We start from the raw sequence: 18488 nt of genomic DNA on the forward strand, positions 1-18488 counted from the left end.
GGATACCTGTTGAAAGCAGTTATAATCTTATTCCAGCTAGTTAAAATGAAGGGATACCTGTTGAAAGCAGTTGTAATCTTATTCCAGCTAGTTAAAATGAAGGGATACCTGTTGAAAGCAGTTATAATCTTATTCCAGCTAGTTAAAATGAAGGGATACCCAAAGAAAGCAGTTATAATCTTATTCCAGCTAGTTAAAATGAAGGGTTACCTAAATAATGCAGTTATAATCTTAGTCCAGCCAGTTAAAATGAAGGGATACCCAAAGAAAGCAGTTATCTTTTTCCAGCTAGTAAAAATGAAGGGATACCCAAAGAAAGCAGTTGGCTGTTAACCGAAACTTGATTCATCGTACAAACACATGAGAGCTTTTTGTTTGATAAGTTATAAAATCAATAGTTTATTACAAAACATTGTATTGTATGTACAATTCAATTCTGTGTACAATTCATTAAGTACATAGAAAAATTCCTTAAAATTATAATATAAAACTTAACAATTTTGACAACAACAAATTGCATCAATCTTCAGTTATTCTCTGCACTATTAAAATAGATAAAAAGAAACTTTCTAAAAGTTCCTCTGGCACTGACAAGACATAAAATACACTCACACACATACATACACACATAAATAAATCATCCATATATTATACATCATGCTAAAATCGGATACATCTAATTAACAAGATAACAAATTATGGAAATTGAGCTCATTAATAAATAATAATTTCATACACAGTCTAACATCTAACATGCACACACAACTATTCTATCGCCCATTGCCCAGCAAGAAGCCATAACTACACACTAATGTCTGGGAGATCAAGTTTTCTCACTGCCGTTGAAGGTCCATCTTTAGAGAGAGTAATGATTTCACTAGATGTAAGAGGAACTAACCCACCAGGGGTGCTCCTATAGAACTGAGTAGTAACTGGTCTTTCCGTCGGAGTGACAAACTTTGGAATGGTGATAGCTTTTTTAGACGTAGCCATTCCCACAGATGTTTGTATCTGTGTAACCATGGTGCTTGTTTGGTTTGACGACGGGAAGGAGAACAATGACTGACTAGCATCAGGTGTCAACGGAGGACTAAATGTTAGAGGTACCATAAAATTAAATGACTGGCCATTTCTTCCTGTCGTACTAACTGGCATGCCTTGAAGAATTTGTACTTGTGAAGGCGCCACCCGCGTTGCCTCTGTGGGTGAACCTACACTAACTACTGGAAACTGAAGTATTGTAGGAGATTGATTTGGCAACTGAACAGCTATTCTTTGGATGTTTGATTGTGACGTTTTGAGCACTTTCCCTACCATCTGAGCAACTGAATTATCAACATGAGTATTTGTTTCAATTGAGTCTTCCATTTCAGAAAATGGCACAGCCAATGGTTCATAGTCACTAGATTTTTCAGGTTCAACAGTACCTACGAATTCTGGAGTTGTATGAAGTGCTTTTGGTGTTTTGTTGCCGTCAGAAAAAGTTTTCTGTTCTATATTATCATCTGAAGGAGGTGAAGGAAAGTCAACCCTAAATTTTTTAGGAGCTGATTCCGACTCACTATCAGTGGATGATCTTTTATTGGATAATTTTTCATCTGACGACTCCTCTGATTCTTCACTGACATTTTTGTCCCCTTTCAGAGGTACTGGAACTTTGAGTGATTTTAAAACAGCATCTATCTGATCTTTTGTAAGAGGAATCATGGTTGGATTTTTACATGCAGGTATTCCAGTTTTAATAATAATTGTCTCAGCTTTTTTTGATTTTCTGATTTCTTCACTAGCTAGATTGCGTTGTACCACTATTTTACTTGAACCCTTTTTCTTTGGCGGGCTAGCAGTAGGGGTGTCACCTTGACTCAAACTCTTTGTAAACTCTGCAATAAGAAAGGAATAAATTTAACATATGGTTAATATTAACAGAACTTGCTCATTTATGAACCAGTAACTTTAAATTAAAAAACAAAGTATTTCGCCAAAGAAGATTTTAATGTACATGTTTGTTAAAATCACATGTTTTTAAATAGTTTTTCTTTCTTTCTTTTAACCCTTTCCTCCATAATGACGCCTTTTGACGCCACCCCCCTTTCTCCATAATGACGCCTTTTGACGCCTGTGTAGTACCTCAGTTGAATCACTTGACTACAAAGTGTCCTCAGTTGACTTAATAAAATTTGTATCTAATATGAAAAGGAATATCGTAGGAATATCCGACTTCAATTTATTTGATGAAATAGTTGTTTTTCACAATGCCTTAATACTTTAAAGCATATGTTCAGCATTTTATTTAAAAAATCCTATGCAAATCAAGTATGCCAAAAAAAAATTTCAATGGAGGAAAGGGTTAACCTTTGACTATTTTTCATAAACAAGACAGCTTACGATTTGCTACCTGTACAATCTAATACACAGCTTGCGATTTGTTTCCTGTACAATCTAATACACAGATATTTGCAAGGGAGATATTCTAGGACTCTTGGATGATTTAGAAACAGGTCCATTGATTAACCCTTTCATTGAAAGCCACCCTGACAGAAGCTACTCTGAGATGATGGCTTCCCTGGCCATTCTGTCACAAGTAGGGGATTTTCATATCAAATATCAATTAAAACTGAACTTGTCTCTATATATTACTCACTTATACCATGGACACAGTTTTGTTAACCCTTTCCTCCATGGATTTTTTTTTTTACGTACTTGATTCGCATAGGATTTTTTCAATGAAAAATAACATCAGGTTTAAAGTATTAATGCATTGCGAAAACAAATTTTTCATCAATGAAATTTTAGTCAGATGTTCTCATGAATATCCTTTTTATATTAGATTCATTTTTTTTTACAGTCAGATGAAGTTTTATCCTAGGTAATACATTTAAACTGAGGCACTACACAGGCGTCGAAAGGCGTCATTATGGAGTAAAGGGGGTGGCGTCAAAAGGTCTCATTATGGAGGAAAGGGTTAATGTTGTGGTCATAAATTTAATAAAATTTGCAAATTTTCGGCATTAGATAGATGAAATTCCATAAATTCGACTTTTAACCCAAAATAAGTATTCCAATGTAACTGCCATTATTTCGTTCTAAATAAACTAACAACATTTTTGAAGAATTAAGTATAATCGTTAAGGTTTTTTAACTGCATTGACAGCTATTTGTTTAGTATAGAAACCCTTAACAACCCTTTTTAAAGTTTGGATCTGATCCAGTCTGTCATGGATTACACCTACCATCACCAGAATAATCCTGAGTAGGACTACAGGGTTGTGACATAGACTCGTATAATTTCTGCCGTTCCTTCTCAGCCACCTCACAAATCTGTTCAAATGATGAATGTCGAGGAAATGATGGTTTCTTTACTGGTTCACATACACACACTTGTAATCCTCTGTCACTTTTACATGGATCAGTCTTCCTTTTCTTGTCATCTACAATTAAAAAGTGAAGATATTGTAGTATAATAAGGACTACACCAAAAAATTTGCTTTACACATAGCAATGATTTTTGGCCTCACAGTTACAATTTTGCTCTCATCCCTATTTAGGGTGTTGTGTTAGATGTATTTATATCCATCTGATGAGTTTAGCTATTTTCAAATGATTTTTATAGTTTGTTCTTATGATGTAATGTTACACCACTGTCCTAGGTTAGGGTGGGTTAAGTGCTCACAATCATGTTTAATCCCGACACATTCATTATGTGCTTGTCCAAAGTCAGGAGCCTGTAGTTCAGTGGTTGTCATAAATTAGGCCATTAGTTTTCTCAATTGAATTAAATTTTAATGTCAGCCTTTTATAGACCCCCATATAATATGGGTTTTCCTCATTGTTGAAGGCCTTAAGGTTGCTTTACATCCACTTCATTTAAACTTTTGCCTTTGGGTTGACATTTGCCTCATAGGTAATCATACCACATCTCCTTATTTTCATAACAAAAAGAAAGAAAAACGAGCGGTTAAATCAGGTTTTACCTTTACCCCCTTGTAATGCAATCAAACATAAATTGAAACTTTTGAAAAGTTAAAATATTGTATTTGACTTTACCTAATAATTTTGACAAAATTTTATTTCACTTGCAGATTTCAATATAAAAGGTTATTCTCTAAATATCACGTGTACCAAACAAAGGAAAGTTACTCTGTAAATAATAAAAAATTTATTGGAACCCAGGGTCTCGCTTAGTCCATTTATAAGTAAAATACAGAAAAACAGGAACAAAATTTTAACTAAATTTCCTTCTTGATACTAGCTTATGATCATAAACAAGCTTCTTTCCAAGTTTGGTAGAATTCCAGGATAGTTTAATAAAGTTATTAAAATTTCAATAACTGAATATTTGTGGACGCTGCCACAGGAATGTAGGATCGCTATGTCTCGCTTTTTTGACAAAAGTCGAATTTTTGAAATTCTAAGTAGCATGTCATGAACTGGACTTGATACTTACAAGTAGTTTGGGCTTCTGATGATCTCTTTCCTGATACCATTTCTGCAACTTAAAAACACAATACATAAATATAGATGTTTTTATTATCTCAACATAAAAAGAAAATATAGAAGAAAAAGTCAAATTTCTATTTCGGTCAGACAAACTCTAAAACAGTTTGAAACAGACTGAGTACTCAAAAGTGTACATACAATTTAAAACAGTAAAAGGAGGAAAGTTTGAAGAAATAGTGAAACCTGAAAAACATTTTGATAGATTTTCAAAATAAAATAATGAAAAAGTATATAGGGATACTGGACTTGTATATATAATCCTTCTTTTATTTTTCAGTTAAACTTTGATGTACATACAATAATAACTGAAACTTAGTGCTTATGATAGATCACATAAAAAATATAAAAGATATTGAAATTAATCTGCATCTTTCTAAACCATACTTGAAAATAAAAATCACCTTGGTTATTCTTCACACAATCCAACAACGAATGCCTCGAACTTGGTCTGTGAAATCCATCATTATAACATACTGAAATAAGGAGAAAATTGACACGTAAGCAGAAATAATTTCAAGGGGAGTAACTCTAGTTCTAATGGATGGCATTACAAACACCTTTGATATGTATTTTCAAATTATTTATGAACTGGCATGTCTACCCAATTAAACCAGGGGTTGTCTTCCTCAATTTTAAAGAAGTTCTAACTTTAGTAATAATATAATTGTAAAATTGTGATGTTAAGCAACAAGAACTGGCCTCCAAAAAAGTATTGTTGTTAACTTCAGTTCATAAAGTTGACATAGTGCTATCTGCTTTATAAACAGGTAGCTTTAATGAGACACCCTCAATTGCATTTCCCCCCCCCCCCCCCCTAACAAATGTAACTCTGAAATAATGCTGCCCCTCCCCTAAGTTGCTTCCCCATGACAACTTAATGTTTATGTAACAAGCATTATTAAAAAAGTTTGTTTAAAATAAAACTAGATGATCAGAAAAATATTTGTTTGTCTTACCACTAATGTCTTGCATCTGCATTAAATCAGGTCCTATATACTTGAATGCTGGTTTCCTTCCCCTAAATTCTGTTACATGTACTTTCCTAATGAGATCTAGACTAGTAAGAATGTTGGCTATATCATATAATCTTCTAATCTTTGCTGCAAACAAACAAAAAAATATGTAAAGAATTTGTTTAAAAACATTATAAAATGTTTACTATTGGTAAGTCTTTTCTTTCTCCTTTTGTGTAATTATGTGTGTGTGGGTGAATTGTTTTTGTTATCCTGGTTTATTATTCCACTTTTAAAATGTTTTTTCTTGAATTTTCTGTGCTATTTTCACATTTCTTGATCAATATTCTCTGCACTAGCTAAATTTCTGTTCTCAGCAAATGATTGGTTGAAATTTAACTAAATGTCAAACTTTCTAGGTTTCTTCAGCAATTTCTATTGTGATTTCATGAAAAAAGGTGACCATGTCTGATGAAGTCACCTATAAAGTACACAACTTCCTGTGACCATGCCTGATGACGTCACCTATAAAGTACACAACTTTCTGTGACCATGCCTGATGACGTCACCTATAAAGTACACAAGTTTCTGTGACCATGCCTGATGACATCACCTATAAAGTACACAAGTTTCTGTGACCATGCCTGATGACGTCACCTATAAAGTACACAAGTTTCGGTGACCATGCCTGATGACGTCACCTATAAAGTACACAACTTTCGGTGACCATGCCTGATGACGTCACCTATAAAGTACACAACTTTCTGTGACCATGCCTGATGACGTCACCTATAAAGTACACAACTTTCTGTGACCATGCCTGATGACGTCACCTATAAAGTACACAACTTTCTGTGACCATGCCTGATGACGTCACCTATAAAGTACACAACTTTCTGTGACCATGCCTGATGAAGTCACCTATAAAGTACACAACTTTCTGTGACCATGCCTGATGTCACCTATATTAAAAGTACACAAGTTCTATGACCATGCCTGATGAAGTCACCTATAAAGTACACAACTTTCTGTGACCATGCCTGATGAAGTCACCTATAAAGTACACAACTTTCTACAAATCTTTGAAAAGGAAGGATAAAAATCATTAGAGAAACAGATTCCACCACTACTACTCCTGTGTAATGATACTTCTCTACCTTAAACAGTTAAATTTTACTTATTTAAAAATTTCTGCAAGCCTCGCGCTTTAAATACTAAATTTCAACTGTCTTGAGTGGAGAATTATTGTAACATTTTTTTGCAGTGGTGGAATCTATATATCCAGTGTCCTCTGCTATTATTTTTGAAAATAAACATTTACTTCTTGTATTAAAATAAATGTCCTCAGAAAAGAAGGCAGTTTTCAGTGTAGCCTTTATGAAAGTTTGAGGCTGTAGCTCTCACACAGGCTATAATTAAACATTCATCTACAATGACAACCCTTACTCAAGTTACTGTTAAAGTTTGAGGCTGTAGCTCTCACACAGGCTATAATTAAACATTCATCTACAATGACAACCCTTACTCAAGTTACTGTTAAAGTTTGAGGCTGTAGCTCTCACACAGGCTATAATTAAACATTCATCTACAATGACAACCCTTACTCAAGTTACTGTTAAAGTTTGAGGCTGTAGCTCTCACACAGGCTATAATTAAACATTCATCTACAATGACAACCCTTACTCAAGTTACTGGTAAAACTGCTGACTTGAACAAACATGTTTCAGGACCATAATCAGGATGTACCTAATTTAAATAAATCCAAACAACGTTTGCAGGGTAAAACAAAATAATATTCTTTAACAGTTTATATACATTGTACCTGGAAAAGTGAACTCAATCTATGAACAAATCTCTTAGGTTATTCCCTTAAAAAAAGCTCATTGTGTGACATTTTTTGTTGTTGTATATCATGATTACTGGGTTGAAGTGTTTACTTACTTTTGAATTTAGAATAGTCAGACCTATCTACATTTGCATCACCAATGAGTATTTTTGCTGCTAGATCTAAATTCACTGTTTTTTGCTGAAAAGAGAAAGATAAATAACCTTCATATAAAAAAGATGTGGTATGATTGCCAATGAGACAACTCTCCACAAGAGACCAAAATGACTTGGAAATTAACAACTATAGATCACCATACGGCCTTCACATATTGTTTGATTCACACAATATCTTTGAAAACAAAAAAACATATCTGTTATAAAATGGGGAAATTTGTTACGATGGAATAATCTACTATGTAATAGGTAATTAAATTAGGTTTATCTCCCCCTCATTAGTTTTCACATTACTGTTTGCCCTCTTATTATCTAAGCATGAAAATGTAAGACTCCCACCATGTAAGATGATTCCCCAGTCTTTATTTTGAATTAATATAAGGTATATGTTATTTCTTCAACCCATTTCCCTAATTTTCAACTCTGTCATATGAAATCAAAGCTTTAGAAATATCAGATATAAAATCATCACACTTTTTCCATATGGGCTACAACCTTTGAATCTCACGACAGATGTAAACTTCAACAGCGTTCGTCAAATTCATGTAGATTTGGGATTATAAGGCATTGTTTAAAATATTTATCATAAAATTGAGAATGGAAATGGGGAATGTGTCAGAGACAACAACCCGACCATAGAAAAAAACACAACAGCAGAAGGTCACCAATAGGTCTTCAATGTAGCGAGAAATTCCCGCACCCGGAGGCGTCCTTCAGCTGGCCCCTAAACAAATATATACTAGTTCAGTGATAATGAATGCCATACTAATTTCCAAATTGTACACAAGAAACTAAAATTAAAATAATACAAGACTAACAAAGGCCAGAGGCTCCTGACTTGGGACAGGCGCAAAAATGCGGCAGGGTTAAACATGTTTGTGAGATCTCAACCCTCCCCCTATAACTCTAGCCAATGTAGAAAAGTAAACGCATAACAATAGGCACATTAATGCATCTATTATCATTAGTGCTTTGTTCATAATTTTTTACATAAATTAGGCAATTAGTTTTCCCTTTTGAATTCTGTTACATTTGTTATTTAGGGGCCATTTAGAGCAGTATGTTTTTTTTTTCATTGTTAATTTTTGTGTCATTTGGTCTCTTGTGAAGAGTTGTCTCATTGGCAATCATAACACATCTTCTTTTCTTATATTCATATCTGGTTTTCATGGGTACTGGTAACCACAAATTCACATACTAAACAAAAATTTCATTTTAAGTTTCTTTAATAGGATTATAATATGAACCTGTTAAATTTGATACTCTTCAGTCTGAAAACAAATATTGTTTACCAACCAAAATTATATTGACACCAACGAAAATCTAAATGAATCCTCAGTATATCTTCAATGGGTATTACAAGCACTTACAAAAATTAAAGTTAGCTACTGCAGTGATAGTTATTTGAGACGAGTATATTCATTTTGTGAGTTTGCTTATTATAAATAATAATTAATTCTTTTGTCACTCAAAAGTAATAAATAACAAAGTATAAATTTACATTGATCTTATTTTAGTTATAAATGCTGTTGATACAGTGGATTCATGTATTCCTGTGATACTTTGTTTAATGGTTTTGCCCAAGTCTGCCTGCATACCAATATAAAATTAATAATTCCTTGATTTTTTAAATGTGTGGTTAACTCTACCCAGGAAAATTGTTTTTCATAGACACAGTGCAATAACATAAGTTATCATTTCCTGTTTTGGATCAACAAAAGTTTTCAGTAGAGAATACAGTGTAAATGTAAAGTAATTTTACAAGAAAAGACTATTACCTCAGAAACAAGAAACAGCATCAGAAACTTTTGACTCATTATGCCTAGTGATTTGTCTTTTCTCATCAATGCTGAAAAAGAAAATCATTTTTTTTTATTATGTCAAACAAACTTACAGAAATGTTCATTCTATCAGATGTATTAATTTTATCATGATCTGCTGTTACATTAAACATGGTTGTTATGATTTCAAATAGGGACAAACTGTTACATAATGACAAATAATAATGCCCATCTTATTTTTGTCTTCTTCCAGTAAAACATCTGTAAATTTTAATTTTAGTTTTACTTCAGCTACAAAAGAAGAGCCAAACCATCTTTTTAAAGATTCCCAGCAGCATGTATCAAGGCCAAGTAAAGAATAATTGTAAAAGACTATATTAAGAACTTTTTACAGCTTTGATCTTTTAACTGAAATTTACCTGTTCCACCTAGATTTTCAATATTAAATGTTGGTTTTTCAAGCTTGGTTCCACACATAGCTGCATTCTGTTCTGCTAGTTCTCGACTTAACTCAAAATCTCGTAATTTCTTCATCTGCTCTGCAAAACCTTCTGCATCTCCTAGTGCCTAAAATAAAATGGGTTATTTATAAATTTCTCACCATAATATTCCTAGAATAACAATTCATTCAATCACTAAATGAAACATTTAAGTCAAGAATATCATATTTCTTATGAACATGCTAACTATCAAAATATAATTGCATTTCAAGTAAAACCTGAACCAATGATTATTGTTCCTTGTATCAAATCAGGCTGCACAAAAATAAATTGTAAGTGTTTTGCTGTTACCCTTAGTATCCACTTGATGCCCTATTTTTTCAATTTGCATCCAGCTCTTCTATTGTGATAATGCATATTAATGAAGTATATCAACAAAAACATTCAAGGTAAACAAATAACTCCTATGACTAGTACCCTTATTTTTTCAACATTGTCATTGATGGCAAACGATGTATATGTTTTTAGCACTTTCTAACGATCTGTATGTGATCATGACGTTACCCAAGTTCACATGATTATACTGCTTTTCGTGTTATATATTACCTTTAGTTTAGCTAATGTTACAGGCAAGTTAGACTTGCCATGCCAGGCATATTTATTTTTAGCAATTCTACTGACTATTTCCACACTCTCTAACACATTTACTATATCATATATCCTTCTTCTTTCTACACCTAAAATCAATAAATATATATATATATATATATAATATAATTGTAAATGTGCTATACCTTCATGTTTTATAAATGTGAAAACTGAAATCAAAGATTCTTTGATGTTGTTAAATATACTTTATACTATATAACAGTACTACATAAAAGTTACTTAATCTTTTTGTTTCTGTTCTTGTTTTGATTTCCAGATCTCCTCATTTTTTATTATTATTATATAAATCAAGATTAGTGCCCCAGTCAAATGGTGAGTATATGCAGGCTATTATGTATAACTGAGCACATGTCGTCCTCTATTTACCAAGAGGAGAATTAACTTTCTCAAAAAAAATTCCGGGCATTAAATGAAATTAAAGGAATTCAAAACCATGCTTTTATTTCTACTCTTAAACTAGACGTTTACGAAAAGATTTTAAAAATAAAAATATCAAGTAACGTGTTCATTTCTTTCAGCAAGATAAAATAGTCTGTTTTGTTGCTGTTGTTTAAATAGAACTGATAGGTTCTCATTTACTATAAAGGATTGCTTGATATAAATTGCAACCAATAATTAATAAAAAGTTGTAAGGGTTTCTGTAGAACCCTGTGTCTTGCTTGCTATTATTGTAATGTCAGCATAAAAGTGTAATGTTGGCTTAAAAGCTTCTCTCCAAATTTCATAACATGAATCCATGAAAATTTACAAAAAGGTCAGGTCAAAAAGTCCATCTATCAGAAAAATACTTGAAATAATAACACATTTCCAAGATTGCTCAGGAAACTGTGTTTTGGCTATAAATGAGCTCTAGTCCAAATTTCATAAAATTCCATGAAACACAGACTGAACTCTTGATGTTGATAAAATCTATGATCACTTTCAAGACATGATTGCCATAGAGACCACTGATAAGACCCCCTAAGGACAGATGTATTGGGTCACCATGAAGCCTTTAACAATGAAAATGTCCATTCAAATCAAAAGCACTTTATAATTAAACTTTGAGATATTAAATATTGCAGAAGCAGACAACAAGAGTTAAATTGAAAAACAATTATTTTGAAAGATGAGCCCTGTCTTCAGAATTGAGTTTCTTTTTCTTTCCTATATTCCAGCAACTCTTACCTAAATCTTTAGCTATTTCATCTAAGCTTATAACATTACTGTCCTTGGTTGTTGGCATTTCAGGATATTTATTCAAAAATCTGTAAATAAATAAAACAAAATATATTGCTGAAACGACATTTGAGTTTATGTACAATTAATACTAAGTATAGTGGTTTTGTGAATATCTATTATCTTTATTTCCAAGTTGTGAAAATAATGCTCATAACAATATCTTTGTGTGAAGCTTTGAAATCAATGGCTAATATACACCTTTATCAGTCTTCACTATAAACATTCAAATATAGTCCCAAAGCTGAATTTCATGAAAATTATAGTTAAATGCTATTGGCTTGAAGAGATGATTTTTACAAGCCATGGCAGGTAGGCCTGTGCTTGAGCGTTAAGACTGACTCTATAAATTGAACAAAATCATAAAATTACAGCATTCTTCACTGCCTTACTCAACTTGTATAATACGAATTATGTACTATTAACGGAGAAATACTCACAAGCAAGGATCCGGAAATTTTTTCACCTAATTTCGGTCATTTTCATACAACTTAAAAGTTGATGCCCCTTTTCAAAAAATGATTGTCAAAATCACATTACTGCATGAGACTCATTTTGAGTATGCTCATACTCGATCGTCATGTTCGTAGCATCAACAAACTTGTTTCACTGTTGCATCGCATTTACTTCATGATTTGTCCTACCATTTTCCAAAAATCGTTCAAGAGCAATTAAGGGAAGGCAACAGTTTATAAATAAAATGATTTTAATGACTCAAAACGATAATATTCTTAGTTATTGCTTACGTTTCCTTTGATTCTGAAGTCAAAATTCAAACCGGATGTACTCCGACAATACTAAAATGAACAATTCCGGACTCATTTCCGGGATTAGTTTTGTTTATCCAAATCACAGGAAATCATCGGCTTTTTAATATTTTACCTTTAATAGTGTAAGAATATTAATTAAAATAGTTGCACTAGCTTTATTTAGGATGAAATTATTTGATATTTACAATTAATTGTCTAAATCTGTGGAAGAGAATTTCAAACATGCGTATTACATAGTAAACAAAGCACGTGTGTTAGAAGTAAAAAAATATTTTTTTCTATGAAATTTAACCAAGTTTTTATTTAATTTTAAATCATAATTGACAATTGTCTGACCTGTTGAGTAATTAAATAATGAAGCCAGTTGGTATGGAATTTTTATTTCTTTATAATAATAGTTTGGAGCTTGTGATTAATTGCCAGGTGTGAATTAAAAACACAGGTAAAGAGATTAGCAATCATTAGCCAATAGCTCCCCGAGGCATTAATATAGTTATTAGGAGGGCCCTCAGGATTATAACACTATAATGAAGTGGCAGTTTAATTACAGGAAGTCGATAACAAACAAAAATATGTTCAAAATGGCGATTTTGAAAGTCGATCTCAACGAAATGACCGAAATTATTACGGTTGAAAAATAAAATTTGACCTAAATCCCAATTAAAAGTTTAGGACATTATAGTTTCAGTTTAGGACATGACTGGCAAATATGACCGTTTCCGGACCCTTGCTCACAAGTGTGCTCCCTAAATATTTCACAAAGCAAAACCGCTGAGCAAACTTTTCAAAATAAAACTTTGTTACTTAATTTGGTTTCCCTAGGATAATCTTAGTTTTAAAATAACTCCTTCTAAGAATGCAATATAATAAATGCACAGATTTGTGTATAGATGAATAAGAACCAAAAACTATGATTTTTTTTATGATGTCCTAATTGATGAACTATTTTTTAATGTGACATGTCCTATGATGAACTATGTACAAATCTTACTTGGCACAAAGCAATCCAAGTGATTTTTCTTTCCTGGAACCAGCTGGCTTCCAATCAAAATCATCTCCAAAGTCAGGTGGTTCTACAACTACCACATCATCATCAGTTCCAATTGATATGTCCTTCATTTTGCTTTCCCTATCTCTAATTTCCGGACTGACGGCACTAAAAAGCATTTTAAGATTAGTTGTTGGTGTGAGAGGTGCAGCAATTTCTTCTCCGTCCTCTTTACCTTCTTGTACTGGAGTTGTTGGTCTACTGTCAGGGCTTTCTCCTTCTTTGATAGGTTTAGTACTTTCTTTTTGTTTCTGAGACTTTTTTGCTTTTTCAGAAATTCTGTTTATATTTGTTGATTTTGAAAATGGGACTCTTTCCTCGCCTTTAGATGCTTCCTCTGACATATCTGAAAAAGACATCATAATGTCATACCGTTAGTTTATATCATCATTATTTTCTCATTCAATCTAAAGATAGAATAACAACTCAAGAACGATAAAGCTAAAATCATGAAAACTGAACTTGACTGTCATTTAGTCTGGGGAAACAACATATATCTAAATTTGAAAATATTTGTCAAAGCATTTAAAAGTTACTGCACGGACAACAGTCTAAGAATCACTATTTGCTGCTGAAAGGTCTGATCTACAACTTAAAAATACAAGTAAAAATCACGAAAACTAAACTTGTTCTTCAATTAGACATCAGAGACAACACATATTTATCTCAAATTAAAATGATTTCAGTGTTTTCAAGTTATTGTACGGCCCACACTCATTGCATCACTTGGCTTTACTTGAAAAACTACAACTCAACAACAAGCTTAATCTGTAAAATCAAACTTTACCTTCATTTAAGGAACATTGAGTAATCTTGTTTTTTTTTTATTAGTACTAGTATTTACAAAGCTTTGGTTAAACACATAAGAAAAGTGTTGGAATATTATGGTTTCAAAAGCTATAGCTAGTGGTTTGAAAAAAAAATTGGTGAATAGTGACACAGAAAATTCACCAAGAAGTGTATACGTATGATTCAGTCATCTTTAAGTTATAATAGTATTTTCATTTTTAAAATCTAATTCTTGACAGGACAATGCAGTAATGTCTAGATTGCATTGCACATGTGTATTATTTAAAATATGGTTTGTATGCAAATGCCCTCCTGTGGCCCTTATTTGGTGAATAAATATTCTATAATATACATAATGGGATTATCTTGTTTTCCTGATCACTTTTTGTGTAATAATGCATTCATATATGAAAGATTGATTTAGGGGGACAGGAAAAACTGTTCCGCTATCAAGGAGCTACAAATGTGGTTATTGGCACATTCCTTTTTTCTTCAAAATCCTAGATCTGCATATGAATATGTTTAAATCAGTTTGAACTTGTAAGAGTCACAAAATTAATTCTGGTGAAAACATTTCTTTTCGGGTTAAAAATTGACCAAACAAACTTAATTTCATTCTTTTTGGCAATACCTTTCACTTTCAGACAAGTTTCATTCTGATATGTTTCATGTTCATTTCTGCCACTGCTTTTAGGTTTGTTGTTGTTTACAAAAAAAAAAAATTGTTATGTTCCCCAAGGTCAGACAATCTTACCACATACAAATACTTCTGTGTCATTTATGAAATCCTTAACAAATTTCTTAATTTTCTGTAAGGTTGAACAGAAAACAGTTGGGATTGTTTCTGGCGTTCAAAATTTTGATAAGCTAGCGCGTTCAAATTTGGCGCGTGATCGTGTGTGCCATACCGGCCCGCCTACTGCATATCGACAATAACGGACTTTGTTGTGATCTTCTTTCACAGTTCACTGCCGTTGTATCATGTCGATTTAATCAATAATGAATAGATCAATTAAGAAACATTTCATTAATTAACGCATGTCAATTACAGTCAGTTGTTACAGCAGCCAAAAGACATTATTTTTGTTTGAAATACAGAAGGGCCGCAAATTAGGTCAATTGATCAAAAATGGCACGTAAAAGTTCGCGGAAAAATTACCGGCTTAGACATGACAACTGCGAGATATTGATTGTGAAGACATTCTTTTATCAAATAAACTTCTTTCTAAACTCTAAATATTATAAAATAACTTAACAAACGTAATAACGTTTCATTAAGAGCCAAATTTTTCATTAAATCATCTTACAAGGGGATACTTAGCCATCGCGTCAAATCCTCTTCAAATGTGGGTCAGGCATATTTGTATTCAATTATCCATTAAATCAGCCAAAAAGAAAGGTGAAATCACAGTCTACTGGTGGTAGGCCATTCAATACAATCATCATAAACAATAAATAGAACACAACTTACTTGGGGAATCGTCTGGCTCTTGTTTCATTCTTGGTATTTTGGCTCCTTTCCAAATGAGGTTTGTGTGGATGACGTAGGTGGGTTTGAAAGGTTACAAATATCATATGTGTCTACGGAGCTAAAAAATAATATCCTTCAGATAAAAACCAACAAATAAAGACTATTCCTAACGATTCTCGTAGACAAACGAAAAATTCTCTGTCAACTGACTACAACAACAACATTTTCCGCGGAAATTTGGCGCGAGATGATGCGGGGTTTAAGACAGAAAGGAAACGCCCATATTATTATTTCCAATGAGATTTGAAAGCCATTTTGATTGAAATGCTTTTGGCCAATCAGAATATTGATTCAGGGGTCAGTTCAAAGTTTGACAGGTCAATGTCTTTGAACAAGTCTAAGCCATGTGCAGCATAGATTAAACGAAAAACAAGTCGTGACAAAATTGTTTATTCCTCAGCACTGTTAATTTGAGAAAAAAAAACAATGTGTGAAAATATATATAATTATACCCCTGACACTAAAAATAGGGCTCATCTTCCCAAACTTTCCTTTCCCTGAGAAAAAAAATGTACAAAAAGTATTTAACACTAATGTTCGTGACGTATTACACAAGGAAGTGCGTGTTTTCTTCAATACACACCTGCAATGGAATACACAAATATTTAAATTGTGACGAAAATGGTAAATGTCTTGGATATTTATTTGCTTTACCCTTCATGCTATGAATTATTAATACTGCAGTGCTTTCTTTTGGAAATATGAATGACCACATACGTAAGATTTATTGACGAAAACAAGGAAATTTACTAAAACATCAAAAACAGGTGACTTTTCACTTTTTCAGATTTCATCATGTTGTAAATAAACAAGGAATGGCAACACATGGAGACCAACACTATCAACCCTACCCACCCAATTCTGTGGAAGAAACAATCAAGGTAGGTAAATAATATACAATTTAATTAAACTTCATTTAGCATATGAATGACCAATGACAAAGTGTCAATATTAACAGATGATCCATCCAGGTGTTTATTTTAAACTTGTAACATATTTGACTGTATTTAGATAAAACTAATATGTCAGTTATAAATTAAAATGTAAACTTGCAGAAGAATAAAACTAAATTAAAGATACCCATGATTAAGAATGATAAAAACTACAGGTGCAATATATTATATATATGATGATAAATTAGTAATATAAAAAATCAGAAAAGAAACTCTTAACTTGAAAGATGTTGCCATGTAATGTTAAAAAATCAAATGAATTCATTTTATGGACACATATTAAAATAATTCTGAATTTGAGTGTAGCATGATGCCATCAGTGGCACAAGGCTCTTTAGAGAATACATTTGTTTATCTTAATATAATAGTGGCTTTGTTTACCTATAAGAGCAAATAAAGATGGATCAGTTTTAATGTAATAGGCTATAACTGTCTGGATGTACATAATTTTGTCACCTTTCAGTTTCTTCACAGTCTTATTAAAATTTCATATTGTGTCCGAAGATTTGAATGATAAATAAGGTCAGTCCCTAGTCATCACTTTAAACATATCTGAAGTACCAAAACAATTTCTACTCTGTTTTGCCCAATGTCAGGCAACCCTGGGAATGTCTCTAAAATCTAGCATTTTCATCAAAATGAATAATGCAACATACATTTAATTTGATGATAAGGAGATGTGGTATCCCCATAAGTTCAAATGAAGTGGATTTTTTTTTTGCCTTCGACAATGAGAAAAACCCATGCTGTATAGTTATCTATAGAAGGCCTTATATGATACAGTTCAATTGAGAATAACTAACAGCCTGCTTTTAATCCTTCAGTGTGGTAGATAGCTAGGTTGCAAAGGAAATTTAATACACAAATTGAATTAATGGAAAAAAATTATATAAATTGAGGGGGATAGGACCTTTATCGGGACTCCGGGATCAGGTGTTTTTAAGCTTGAGATTTCGGGACTGACCCTGCCGGGGAACTGGGAATTTTTTTTTTCTTCGAATTTTGGGATTTCAATTTATTTCAATTCGGGACCTCAGGATTTCGTGTTTTGAAGCCCGGGATTTCGGGATCAGGACCCCTCCTATCCCCCTCATAAAAGGGCTGAATAAAAATAGTATTTGGGTCAACATTCACAATTAATTCTCCGTAGGCGGTAATGGTAGCGTTTTCCTCCGTTGCTCAGTCCATATCGTTTACTTGAACATGTATGATGGCTCAAATCGAAGCTGATACATTTATACATGTCTGGTTAAATTTTCGGGGTGGCAAGTGAGATTACTTTTTTCGCAAATTGCTGGACCCCGGAAGATGGTGAAAAATGTCACTCTCCTCATGAAATAATCCCAAAATTCTGATCATAAAATTCAATAAAAAAATTGTCCTTTCTAATAATTTATTTCAGGTCAAATCTATATATTTCTTTTCTCATCACATCAGCTCTATAAAACAGTTCTTATTGTTCATTTATGTCCATTTTTAAAATCACAGCATCCACAATTGTATGGCGGACTAATATTTTTTTTTAATTAAGTCATCTGAGTTCCTCATGTCAAGGTCTATTAGGGATCCTGACCCATTTGGGTGGTATTAACAGCTTTTTATATGACCACTATAAATATGCATTTGTATAATGCTTTTGTGGTGGCATTGTCTTTGTTGGTAGGGACAGGGTCGTCATTTGAATACACATTTGATTTCCAGACAATAACTTAAGTTTAAGTGAATGGATCTCTTTGAAATTAAACCAAACACGGTTCAATACCATGAAAGAAAGGTGGGGATTGATTTTGGGGGTTATGGTACCAACAGCTTAGGAAAAAGTGGCCAAAAACACACAT

General features: G+C 32.7%; 2 protein-coding genes across 10 annotated transcripts in view; one reads left to right on the forward strand and one right to left on the reverse strand.

Moving 5' to 3' along the window:
- Positions 1-368: 368 nt before the first annotated feature.
- On the reverse strand, positions 369-15919 carry LOC139492043 (transcription factor E2F8-like). Of its 5 annotated transcripts, none has more exons than XM_071280145.1 (12): positions 15638-15919; positions 13321-13723; positions 11509-11588; positions 10279-10409; positions 9652-9799; positions 9230-9300; positions 7392-7476; positions 5454-5597; positions 4899-4970; positions 4445-4486; positions 3231-3428; positions 369-1880 (listed from the first exon to the last, which is right to left on the reverse strand). In XM_071280145.1, exons 1-12 carry the CDS (start codon positions 15663-15665, stop codon positions 802-804), a joined length of 2481 nt encoding a protein of 826 aa, XP_071136246.1. In that variant the 5' UTR covers positions 15666-15919; the 3' UTR covers positions 369-801. The 5 variants fall into 5 exon arrangements, with proteins under 5 accessions (XP_071136246.1, XP_071136245.1, XP_071136250.1 ...); XM_071280144.1 differs by having other exon boundaries at positions 4445-4492; XM_071280149.1 differs by lacking the exon at positions 15638-15919 and adding an exon at positions 14921-15057.
- Positions 15920-16184: 265 nt separating this feature from the next.
- Positions 16185-18488, forward strand: part of LOC139492042 (neuron navigator 2-like) — a 322278-nt gene continuing 319974 nt past the window's right edge. For all 5 annotated transcript variants that reach the window (XM_071280132.1, XM_071280142.1, XM_071280137.1 and 2 more), the window contains exons 1-2: positions 16185-16321; positions 16485-16578. In XM_071280132.1, coding sequence (XP_071136233.1) covers positions 16513-16578 — 66 coding nt within the window. In that variant the 5' untranslated portion in view covers positions 16185-16321; positions 16485-16512. The remainder of the gene's footprint in view (positions 16322-16484; positions 16579-18488) is intronic.

This window comes from Mytilus edulis, chromosome 10 (genome assembly GCF_963676685.1).
Source record: "Mytilus edulis chromosome 10, xbMytEdul2.2, whole genome shotgun sequence".
NCBI lineage: Eukaryota > Metazoa > Mollusca > Bivalvia > Mytilida > Mytilidae > Mytilus > Mytilus edulis.

Bases quoted from the DNA above. Each gene is read 5' to 3' on its own strand.
- LOC139492043 (XM_071280144.1), bottom strand. From the start codon at position 15,665: ATGAAACAAGAGCCAGACGATTCCCCAA. The intron at 11,589-13,320 runs GTAAGATTTGTA...ATTTATTTACAG, and splicing joins CTTGGATTGCTTTGTGCCAA to ATTTTTGAATAAATATCCTG. The intron at 3,429-4,444 runs GTAAGTATCAAG...TTTTAATTGTAG, and splicing joins ATCAGAAGCCCAAACTACTT to ATGACAAGAAAAGGAAGACT.